This window comes from Rhinoderma darwinii, chromosome 1 (assembly GCF_050947455.1).
Source record: "Rhinoderma darwinii isolate aRhiDar2 chromosome 1, aRhiDar2.hap1, whole genome shotgun sequence".
NCBI classification, from domain to species: domain Eukaryota; kingdom Metazoa; phylum Chordata; class Amphibia; order Anura; family Rhinodermatidae; genus Rhinoderma; species Rhinoderma darwinii.
The window spans coordinates 551,271,100-551,283,723 of NC_134687.1; the positions used below are offsets into that span (position 1 = coordinate 551,271,100).

The 12,624-nt window shown below is 41.8% G+C and overlaps 1 protein-coding gene across 1 annotated transcript in view; it reads right to left on the bottom strand.

Annotated features, from left to right (window-relative positions):
* RAD17 (RAD17 checkpoint clamp loader component) overlaps positions 1 to 12,520 on the bottom strand; it is a 37,243-nt gene extending 24,723 nt beyond the window's left edge. Inside the window, exons 1-3 of the mRNA XM_075837929.1 lie at positions 12,395 to 12,520; positions 8,352 to 8,450; positions 904 to 1,149 (exon numbers count right to left, since the gene is read on the bottom strand). Coding sequence (XP_075694044.1) covers positions 904 to 1,149; positions 8,352 to 8,393 — 288 coding nt within the window. The 5' untranslated portion in view covers positions 8,394 to 8,450; positions 12,395 to 12,520. The remainder of the gene's footprint in view (positions 1 to 903; positions 1,150 to 8,351; positions 8,451 to 12,394) is intronic.
* Between the last annotated feature and the right edge of the window lie 104 nt (positions 12,521 to 12,624).

A 12,624-nucleotide genomic window follows, 5' to 3' on the forward strand; every position in this document is an offset into this window, starting at 1 on the left:
AACATGTATAAGCCGCTTTGGCAGACGCACTGCAGGTGAAGTGTCAGGCCACACCTGGCTACCCCCAGCAGCGAGCATGCTCATCACCATGCTGGCTTCTTTCTAGAAAAGGTGTTGTTTTCATTTCATTTTCCAGGATTATGTCAGTACACTACGTTATAGGTTCCTACATCTAAGGTCTTATTCACACGAACGTGTTATACGTCCGTGTGACGGCTGCCAAAACAACGGCCAGAAAGAAAAGTAATCACAGCACCGGCGATTCAAAGTGAAGTGCAGTATAATGGGTGCAAGCCTCAAAAGGAACCTGATCCAAAGTCCCATGAATGGAATCCACAAATATCAAGGGACAAGGCAGCACATCCAAAATAAATGGGACTTTATTCACCCACAGGTGCTACATTTCAGTCCAACAGGACCTTTCTCACATGCTTGAGAAAGGTCCTGTTGGACTGAAACGTCGCACCTGTGGGTGAATAAAGTCCCATTTATTTTGAATGTGCTGCCTTGTCCCTTGATATTTGTGGAGGCAAAACAACGGTCGTCACACGGACCTATATAATTCAATGTGGCCGTTCACACTTTCGTTGTTTCAACGGGCTGTGTGAAGGGTCCATAAGAAAATAGGACATGTCCTATTTTTTCACACTACACGCACCCTTCCATAGACTCTAGTCTATGGGGGATGCGTGATATCGTGTCCTGCAGCGCAGAGCACGGATGCACCTCGGATGTGAAAAACTGCCGTTTTTCACGTCCGAGATGCGCAACGCCCGTGTGAATCTAGCCTGACACAGAACTTTAATAAGTTAAAATTGGAAGCATAAACTGACATTTTTCGAAGGAAAAAATATCATTGCTTGAGATCAGCTCTAAAGAAAATATCACAATACCATCACCTACCTGAGCATTGGGTCTGTATTTATCAATCCACGGGTCATTCTGAGATTCGCTTGATGTCGCTTTAACTCCATCATTACAATGATTGGCAGAGAATGGATTTGCTCTTTTTTTGCTCTGAGACGTGTTCTCTAATGTGGACTCATCTTTCTTGGTAACACCTCTTTTAGATGTCTTGAAAGCTTGTGAAGTGACTTTACCTGTGCTGCCAAAGAAATCTTCAAAGGATGGTTCCACCCAGTCAGTGATCTGCAAACAAGTCATATCTGAAATACAATTCTGTAATACATGTTATATTATGCGTATTAGCCTTTCTGTAGCATTGCCTTTATTAAACCCATTCTACCATGGGACTGACACACTAAGCAGAATATCTTTAAAGGGGCTGTCCAAGATACTGTCCATATTTTCAAAAACCCCTTTAATACATGTAATTTATAAATGTAAATACAGTTGTAATATACTTACATTTTCCAAAGTGGCCCCATTTCCAGATCCTGCCGGGTGACGTCACTCTCTGCACTGGCTCTGCCGCTTTGTTGATCTTGAATTCATTGCCGGGTATACCACACGTCATTTGTCACGTGGTGTATATCGGCTTGTTCTGCTTCACAGCCCGTAACGCGCATGCGCTGTCACTGCTGTTCTCGAGATAACAGCAGGGGCCGCGCATGCGCGTTACAACAGAACAAGCCGATATACACCACGTGACAAGTGACGTGTCGTATACCCGGCAAAGAATTCAAGATCAACAAAGCGGCATAGCCAGTGCAGAGAGTGACGTCACCAATCAAGTTCCCGACGGCAGGATCTTTGGAAAATGTAAGTATATTACAAATGTATTTACATTTATAAATTACATGTATTAAAGGGGTTTTTGAAAATATGATGGTATCTCGGACAACCCCTTTAAGCTGTTATACATGTACCTCCAATGTACTGCACCTCCGTATGGCTCCGATTCCTTACGGAGGCAATATGTGGCATGCGTCATCGGACTCCATTATGTAGAGAGGTATTCTCCCATAGATAAATTGTTTCTAGGGTAGAATATCTCCGTACATAGACTCAGCCATCCATACAGGCCTTGTGACTGTGCAGTGGAGTCCTAAATTGACTGCAAGAGCTTCAGTCACTAGAATAGCATTCTATTGTTTTATAAATTGTACACTTTTTACCATTGATTGTGAACATTTGCATATATTTAAAAAAATGTAGGATATTTCTGTACAAATTTTTTGTACATTTCCACCACTTCACATGCAAACGCAACACTCGTCTCAAAAAATAGTTTAGTGGCCAGACTAAAGGGGTTATACTGAGGCACACAAAACATGACTGTTGATTTTGTAATATTAATATAAAGCACTTACTAATAAGTTTGCATTAGCAAAGATGCCCTTATCGGCTGAAGAGAGGATCGGTCAGGTGATCCCGGAAGATTAATAGTTCTTCAGAAAGCTGTGATGTGTTGTACCAGGGAGCTGTCCCCTCTTCCCATATGTGTCTGTGCATCGATGGTCATGCTCCCTGTGACGACTTGTCACTGCTTTCTGAGAATCCAGATCCTCTGTTCGGGCGATCAGGCTATCTTTGCTAATGGAAACTTATTAACAAGTGCATTACCTTTATATTAGAAGAGCAATGGTCAAGTTTTTTGTGACTCCGGATATCCCCTTAAATGACCAAGCGATTTTTTTCCAGTCGCGTTACAAGAGTCATAACTTTTTCCCTCAACATAACTGTGTGCAAGCTTGCTTTTTTGCAGGAAGAGCTGTATATTTAATGGCACCCTTTCAGGGTACATTTAACGTAACCCCTTAAAGACGCAGCCTTGTTTTGGCCTTAAGGCTCAGAGCCCATTTTTGAAATCGGACATATTTCACTTTATGTGGTAATAACTTCGGAATGCTTAAACCTATCAAAGCGATTCTGAGATTATTTTGGCTTTATGTTAGTGGTAAAATTTGGTCGATATATTCAGTGTTTATTTGTGGAAAATTGCAAAATTTAGGGATAATTTAGAAAAAAATATAATTTTTCTGAATTTAAATGCGTCTGCTTGTAAAACAGACGGTTATACCGCCCACAATAGTCACTAGTTCACATTTCCCATATGTCTACTTTAGATTGGCATCGTTTTTTGAACATTCTTTTATTTTTCTTGGACGTTACAAGGCTTAGAACATAAACAGCAATTTCTCATATTTTTAAGAAAATTTCAAGTCTTTTTTTTAAGATACCTGTTCAGTTCCGAAGTGGCTTTGAGGGGCCTATGTATTCGAAACCCCCATAAAACACCCCATTTTAAAAACTAGACCCCTCAAAATATTCAAAACAGCATAGATTTTTTTTTTAACCCTTCAGGCATTTCACAAGAATTAAAGCAAAGTGGAGGTGAAATTTGCAAATTTCATTTTTCTTGATGAATTTCAATTTTATTCCATTTTTTTTTCTGTAACACAGAAGCTTTTACCAGAGAAACACTACTAAATATGTATTGCCCAGATTCTGCAGTTTTTAGAAATGTCCCACATGTGGCTCTAGTGCGCTCGTGGAATAAAACACAAGCCCTAGAAGCAGAGAAGCACCTAGTGCATTTTGTAGCCTCCGTTTTAATAAGAATATATCTTAGGCAGCATGCCAGGTTTGAAGAGGTGTTGAGGTGCCAAAACAGTAGGAATCCCCCAAAAGTGACCCCATTTTGGAAACTACACCCCTCAAGGAATTCATTTATGGTTGTTGTTACCATTTTGACCGCACAGTTTTTTCACAGGACGTATTTGACTTGGGCTGTGAATTTAAAAAAATAATTTTTCCCAATAATATGTCGTTTTGGCTCAAAATTTCTGATTTTCACAAGAAATAAAATACCCCATTTTGTTGCCCAGTTTGTCCTGATTGCGGCAATACCCAATTTGTGGTGATAAACTGCTGTTTGGGCCCATGAGAGGGCTCAGAAGGAAAGGAGCGTTATGTGTTCTTTGGAGTCCAGATTTTGCTGGATTGGTTTTCGGGTGCCATGTCGCATTTGCAGAGCCCCAGAGGTATCAAAACAATGCAAACCAGAATGAGAAGTGACCCCATTTTGGAAACTACACCCCTCAAGGAATTCATTTATGAGTGTTGTGACCATTTAGACCCCTCAGTTTTTTAACAAAACTTATTTGAATAGGGCTGTGAATTATAAAAAAAAAATTTTAAATTTTTTTCCAATAATATGTAGTTTTGGCCCAAAATGTCTTATTTTCACAAGAAATAAAATACCCCATTTTGTTGCTCAGTTTGTCCTAATTGCGGCAATACCCCATTTGTGATGATAAACTGCTGTTTGGGCCCATGGGAGGGCTCAGAAGGAAAGGAGCGCTGTGTGTTCTTTGGAGTCCAGATTTTGCTGGATTGGTTTTCGGGTGCCATGTTGTATTTGCGGAAAACCAGAGGTATCCAAGCAATGGAAACCCCCAAGAAGCGACCCCATTTTAAAACCTACACCCCTTAAGGCATTCATCTAGAGGTGTAGTGAGCGTTTTGACCCCACAGGTATCGTCTAAAAGGTAATGCGCAGCAGATGGTGCAGTGTGAGATTTGCAATTTTCTATATATGTATGCCATTTCAGTGTCCAATATATTGTGCCGAGCATGCGCCACCGGAGATATACACCCCATAAACTGTAATGTGGGTTCTCCTGGGTACGGCAATACCCTACATGTGGCTTCCTGGGCACACAGTAGGGCTCAGAAGGGAAAGATAAGCTGTGCGAAGTGCATCAGGGTAAAAATCAAGGGATGTATGATACATTTTAAAACACTTTCATATAGAGCCCCGGTTTTTCGGGACACGTGTCACATTGATATATTGTGTCCTCCCTTATCCCCCTCTTTGCGCAGACTTTGCACCTCTTTTGCCTTTTTCCCTTCTTGCCAGTTTTGGGAACTTCTCTTGGAAAGTGTTGCCCTGGTGCGATGCGTGTGGCCTCGCTTCCAGAAGTACTGGGTGCCCCCCCTTCTTGGTCCGTAAAGATTAGGTCCTTGATAACCACCTCTTGAAATTCCAGGAAAGTTCCCATCTGGCCTGCACATCGATGTAGCACGTACGCATTGTACAATGCCATCTGTATGAGGTGCCCGGCCAGCTTCTTATACCACACCGCATGGCGCTGTAGGGCTTCAGGACTTGATCTGACAAGTCCACACCTCCCATGTACCTATTGTAGTCCAGGATGCAGTCAGGTTTGGGGGTCTTTGTACGAGGTACATGGGTACTGGTGTGGCATCTCTCTTGTCCTTGTACTTGCCACACAGTTGAAGAGTGGGACGCTGGTATAAAATGTATCCAGGTAGAGGTGGTAACCCTGGTCCAGCAGTGGGTGCACCAAATCCCACACAATTTTTGCATTACCTCCCAGTAAGAGGGGGGGGGGGGCATTCTGGGGGCTAAATACGGCTGTCCTTCCCTTCATATATCCTAAACCTGTAGGTATACCCTGATGCACTCTCGCACAGCTTATACATCTTCACGCCATACCTTGCCCTCTTACCCGGCAGGTACTCGCGGAATTGAAGCCTCCCTTTAATATGTACCAAGGACTCATCAATAGAAATACACTTCTCGGGGTGTATGCTGGGGAAAACCGGGCACTGAAATGGTCTAATAGGGGTCTCCGTTTATACAAATATTACATATATTAGAAACCCCTATCAAACACCCCATTTTAGAAACTAGACCCCTCAAAGTATTCACAACAGCATATAGAAAGTGTATTAACCCTTTAGTTGCTTCACAGGAATTTAGAGCAAAGTAGAGGTGAAATTGACATATTTCATTTTTTTTTTTTTTTGTCAGAAAATCCTCTTTATACCATTTTTTTCTATAAAACTGAAGGTTTTACCCGAGAAACGCAACTTCATACTTATTGCCCAGATTCTGCAGTTTTGAGAAATATCCCACATGTGGCCCTAGTGCGGTAATGGACTGAAGCACCGGCCTCCGAAGCAAAGGAGCACCCAGTGGATTGAGGCCTCCTTGTCCGGTTTGAAGAGGTCTTGTGGTGCCAAAACATTGGAAACCCCCCAAAAGTGACCCCATTTTGGAAACTAGACCCCTTGAGGAATTCATTGTACTTTTCATGGGGTGCATGCGACTTTTTGATCGGTTTTTATTCTTTTTTTAAGTGGTGTGGTGACTAAAAAACAGCAATTAATTTTTTTTTTACAGCGTTCACCGTGCGCTATAAATGACATATTCACTTTATTCTGCGGGGCGATACGATTACGGCGATACCAGATGTTTATAGTTTTTTTTTTATGTCTTATGGCGTTTGCACAATAAAATACGTTTTGTAAAAAAATCATTTACTTTTTGTGTTACCTTATTCTAAGAGCCAGAACTTTTTTATTTTTCAATCAATAAAGCCGTGCGAGGACTTATTTTTTGCGTAACGAACTGTAGTTTCGATCAGTACCATTTTTAGGTACATGCGATTTTTTGATCTCTTTTTATTCCATTTTTTGGGATGTGAAGTGACCAAACAATTGTGATTCTGGTACGGCTTATTATTATTTTCTTTTATGGCGTTCACCGCGCGAGATAAATAAGAAATCATTTTGTAGTTCAGGCCGTTACGGACGCGGCGATACCAATTATGTATAGTTTATTTGTTTTTATTAATAATAAAGGACTGATCAGGGAAAAAGGGGAATTTCTACTTTTAAAACTTTTTTTTTCTTATTTTTAACTTTATTACTTTGTCCCACTAGGGGACTTGAGGGCAGGAGGCCCTGATAGCAATTCTAATACACTGCACTACATGCGTAGTGCAGTGTATTAGAGCTGTCAGCTACTCACTGACAGCAAACATAGTGGGTCCTGACTTCCGTAGATGGCGTAGCTGGACGCCATTATTAGGCGTTCGGTTGCCATAGCAACCATCGCTGCCCGCTATCATGTAGCGGGCCGTCCATGGTGGTTTAACCCCTAAAAAGCCGCGATCTCTATTGAATGCAGCTTTTAAGGGGTTAATCAGGGGGGACACAGCGATCGGTCGCCGCTGTAGCAGCTGCGGCAGCTGCTGTATGAGACAGCAGCTGTCACAGCTCCTGCATGTGTCGGGAAGACGGCCGAAATGGCCGTTACTCCCGTGACGTACTATTAGGTCATGGAACGCAAACGATACAGCTACCATGACCTAATAGTACGTCCAGGAGCGGGAAGGGGTTAATTAACTTTTATAAGCAATTCTGCCATTATTTTTGTGTTTTAAAATTACGCAGTTTATCGTGCGGTATAAATAACTTTATTCTCTGGGTCGGTACGATTACAGCTATATAAAACATACAATATTTTTATCGTTTACTACTTTTTGCACAAGAAAAATACTTTTTTTTTTTCCAATTATTAATTTTTGCGTCGTTATATTCAAAGAGCCAGAAAAAAATTATGTAGAAGGGATTATTTTTTGTGAGACGACTTGTAGTTTTCATTGGTATCATTTTGGGGTACATACGACTTTTTGATAGCTTTATATTGCTTTTTTTCGAAGGTGGGATGAACAGAAAACAGCAATTGTTTTCTAATTTTTAATAGAATTGACCATATGGGTTCAATTACGTGATAGTTTCATAGCTCAAGTCATTATGAATGCGGCTTTTAAAGATTTTTTTTTTCAGAATAAAGAATTTTATATGGTGAAAAAAACAAAAATGGGATTTCATTTGTTTTACTTTGGAATTACATTTTTTTGTTAGTAAAAAAAACAGTCATCAATAAAGTTTACAATTAAGTCCCTCTATGTGATATTTTGAACAATATTATAATACACTACAATACTTCTACATTGCAGTGCATTATGCCTGAGAGCGTAAAACGGTTAGGCCCCCGGCTGCCATTGAAACAATTAGTACCCCACGATAACACTGCGGGGGAGAAGGCTCAATGGGGTAACAGAGGTCCCCTCCCGCTAAAATCACTTAGAAGTGTAGTCACTCACTTCTCCTGTAGCGGAATCCCCAATCCACGGCTGGGGATTGGAGATTCAGACTCCTACAGGGAGCAAAAAAAGACCCTCCTCCTCCTCACATGCACTCTGCACTGTGAGGAGGAGGAGGAGAGAGAGCGCGAGTGACGGAATACATGGCCATCACTCGGGACACATTCCGGTGATAGCCGTGTATTACCCGGCCCCATAGACTTCTATGGGAGCCCGGCAAACGGCCGAAAATAGGGCATGTCCCATTTTTTGACGGCCAGGTTTCCCGGGCCGTAAAAAAAAATCGGTCATGTGAATAGCCCCATTAGGGGTCTATTGTTCCTACTGCAGCCGGGTGATGGCTGTTTTATGAACGGCCGTTACCCGGCCGGGAAACCCTGTCGTGTGAATAAGGGCTTAGTGACCATAAGATATTAACTGGGAATCAAAATATTTATAAAGCATTACAAAAAAAAGACTCTTTACCTTAGCAGAAGTTACTTTCCTTCTGCAAGATGTCTTTGACATTATTGTAAACTTCCCATCAGCTCAGCACTGCATGATATGTGGTAACCAGTTGTTGCCCTGTAACAAAGCACACAAGGCTTTCATGTATAAATGCAGCATCATGTAAGAAAAGTCATCTGGCAAGCTGATAACGAGTAACACTGGACCAAAGAAATCCAAAATACCGCTCCAGAATTATTTCCAAATCGGTAGGGCGCCACACAAGTTTTTATTCACATAGGAATTTTACACAAAATAGCTAAAAATGACATCATTCATAACTTCTGCCAGCTAAAAAACGGAGCATGTTTTACAAGATGAATATATGGCCGTATTTATTTAACTATTTAGGCTGCGTCTCAGTAACTTATGTATAAAATAGGCAAAATAAATGTATATATATATATATATATATATATATATATATATATATATATATAGAATACACCTTAAATTTTTCTGGGAGATACCAGAGAATCAAAGCAGAACCGTCAGGAGCAGTTGTGATGTCTGTTCCTCCAAGTCTCCCACTAGCTTCTATACATCTTCCCGCCTGAGGAGCAGATGGTGAGAGCAACCAATCACAGCTCTCATTACTCAGACGATCTTTGGAATATATAACCAGCCATCCCCATTTTGAAATACATTTTTTTACAAACATTCATAAATAAGATAAAAATGATATTATTTGGATAGAACAATAAATATTACATATTATCTGTTACAATGTCAGTATAACTTTCATTTCTTTTACATTATGACTAAAGTTATACCACAACACGCCTCATAGAAATACATTGAGGTGCATATTCACGGCAACTCAGCAGTCACAGTTTATATCACATGACGCACATCATATGCGCAGGGTTTGCTCCCAGCACATATAACGAACACATCCATAGGCTCCCACTGCTTGCATGAACGGCACAAGATCACTAAGGTTAGTTATTGTATGAAGCAGTCAAGGGTATGGCACATCATCAGTAAACAAAGACCGCCAGCGACCACCAGAGCTTCAAAAGGTCAGTGTGTTTTGTGCAACTTTATAATTAGTTATTATGAAATATTATTTTTACTTTCTGAGATACAGCTGCTCTATACACGGAGCAGTTATATCTTACGCTGAATCCTGTACCCGTCGGATTAGCGGGCTCTCCGTGTCTCTGACACGCAGGATCCACCTGTAAATTAATCACATCTAAATTATGAACTTAAATGTGATGGATAACAGGTGGATCCTGCGTGTCAGAAACACGCAGAATCCGCTGACACTGAACCTATCAGTCCCGCAGATCTGACGGGTACAGTATTTAGCGTAAGATACAACTGCTCTGTATACAGAATACAGAGCAGCTGTATCTCAAAATGTAAATTCTTTAACTAAAATCTAAATTATAAAGTTGCACAGAACACACTGTGACATACGTGTGTATATATACACACACACACACACACACACACACACACACACACACACACACACACACGTATGTATATCACTTTCAAAGGTTTCCATGGCCTTTAAACTGGTGAGTATTTGTTAGGGTATGTTCACACGCAGTGTTTTCAGACGTAATTCGGGCGTTTTACGCCTCGAATTACTCCTGAAAAAACGCCCCTAATACGCCTACAAACATCTGCCCATTGCTTGCAATGGGTTTTACGATGTTCTGTTCCCACGAGCCTTAATTTTACACGTCGCTGTCAAAATACGGCGCGTAAAAAGACGGCCGCGAAAAAGAAGTGCATGTCACTGCTTGGGCCGTTTTTGGAGCCGTTTTTCATTGACTCCATTGAAAAACAGCTCCAATAACGGCCGTAAAGTACGCTGCGAAAAACGCGAGTTGCTACAAAAACGTCTGAAAATCAGGAGCTGTTTTTGCCTGAAAACAGCTCCGTATTTTCAGACGTTTTTTGGTCACTGCGTGTGAACATACCCTAATTGTTTCATTCTATCCCATTTCCTACGGTCAGGCTATTATTTTTTTTTTATAATCCCGGAAAACCCCTTTAAATGATACAGCTAGGAGCATCTACAATTGTAGTATGATCATAATCTATAAAAGCTTTTCGAACAATAGTAAAAAAAAAAACCTCAAACATATGCCGCTCACCACAGACTGTCATCTCGTGGCTTTGGCTTCAAAAATCTGCCGACATACATGTTAAAAATGGGCTATGGCAGATACCGAACAACGGAATCCGTCATCTTAAACTTTAACGTATTTCGTGACTAATCCGTTAAACAGAAACCATTATAGTCTACGGGTGACAGATGCAACGCTAGGAATCCGTCAACCATAGACTATAAAGGTATCCATTTAACTGATATGTCATGAAAGGCTATTAGAATACGTCATGAGCTTTCTATCATACAAAAGCTACAGGATGCCATATAAAGAAACGTATACGTTTTTTAGCAAGATCCGGCGAGATGGGAAAGCGTTGTCTGCTACGCTATTCCATCCAAAAAGCAAGTATACTGATGTACACAAGCCCGACGGAGGTAAAAAAAACAAAGCAACTATTTTGGCCTCTCTCGGTCTAATGGAGCCCTACGGACATGTTTAGCATGTACAGAAATCACAAACAGGATGTGAACAGGGCCTTACAAGAGTGTAACTAGCGAGAGGGGGCTGGTGCGGCACATGCCACGGGGGTGCTGCGTGCCAGGGAGGACTACAAGCCACTCTGCCTTGGCCAGTGCATTTAGATACAAAACTAGGGCATCAAGCTGAACCATTGCACCAGGTGACGGGAAGCCTAGCGACTCCGGCCTTTAAGGGGTTTTTCCACCAGTGTAGTTGATGGAATATTGACAGGATAGATCATCAATGTCAGATCAGCGGATGCCTAACTGCTGGGACCTGACTGATCCTAAGGGTATGTGCACACACACTAATTACGTCCGTATTTGACGGACGTATTTCGGCCGCAAGTCCCGGACCGAACACAGTGCAGGGAGCCTTATGTACGACTCTAGGAGTCCCTGCCTCTCCGTGGAACTACTGTCCCGTACTGAAAACATGATTACAGTACGGGACAGTTGTCCTGCAGCGAGGCAGGGACTCCTAGCATCGTACATAAGTATGATGCTAGGAGCCCGGCTCCCTGCACTGTGTTCGGTCCGGTACTTGCGGCCGAAATACGTCCGTCAATTACGGACGTAATTAGTGTGTGTGCACATACCCTAAGAATCAAAGTGTTGCCTCCGCATTATTCTGAAAGACAGTACGAGGCAGAATTGTGACACAGCTGTCAACTGAATTAGTCCGTGTTGCAGTTCCTTCACATTACCCGGTTGTGAGCTGCATAAAAACAAAAAAAAACAAAAAGGGGCTACTGTCAGACAGTGATGGTACAGTCAATGGATACGGCATCTACGTATCTAGTGGCAACACTCTTTAAGCTGGCCGTAGGACCGTAGTCATGAGATTTATGTCGGCCGGTCCCTCTGACTTCTACAGTAATCACGGTCAATGTCATGGCTATGGGGATAACCTGATCTTTCCCCGACATCTGCTGGATTATATTTTAACCCAGCCAATCCGTTGTTTCCCTAAGATAAGCAGCACTACATGGTTGCCGCTTATCTCCCTCAATCAGAATAACAAATTCACTTGGTTGACAAAACTGTACGGTTGAATACTTTACATTTTATGCATAGGAAATTGTAAGCTGGCGAGTGTAGGGAACGTACATTTTTGAATAATGACAAATGTTCCGACAAGGCAAATTGATGACAAATTACTATTCCAATCACTAATCACTACATGCATTGGACAAACTATGCGCGTGTCCAGCGCCCCAGTAATGATAAATGCTGGAATAGGCCAATAAACTACCTGTGAACCTTCATCAAAGGTAGGATGAGGTGTCAGTCTCTTGGATCCACAAGTACAACCAAAAGAAACAAGTTGTCACATCCTCCAGGCACGGGACTGAGGTTCACAACCACTCAGGCCCCCTACTGGTAAGGAGGGCAGCACAGTCAATGTGTAGATACACCCTGGGTAACTCACCGTCGTAAAAACACAACAACGCTGCCACTTCTGTACAGTTTACTTCTCAGGTCTCTCACTGTGCGTCGCCTGAGATCTACGTCACCGTCGCAGAATGACTAGGCCGGCAAGTTGAAAGATGCCGCTCACGGCTAAGTGTGGTGAAGCCCGCGTCGCCATCTTTAATGTGGTCACAGATTTGATTAACCATATAGTTCTACAGCATGATACATATTGTAAAGATCGAGTTA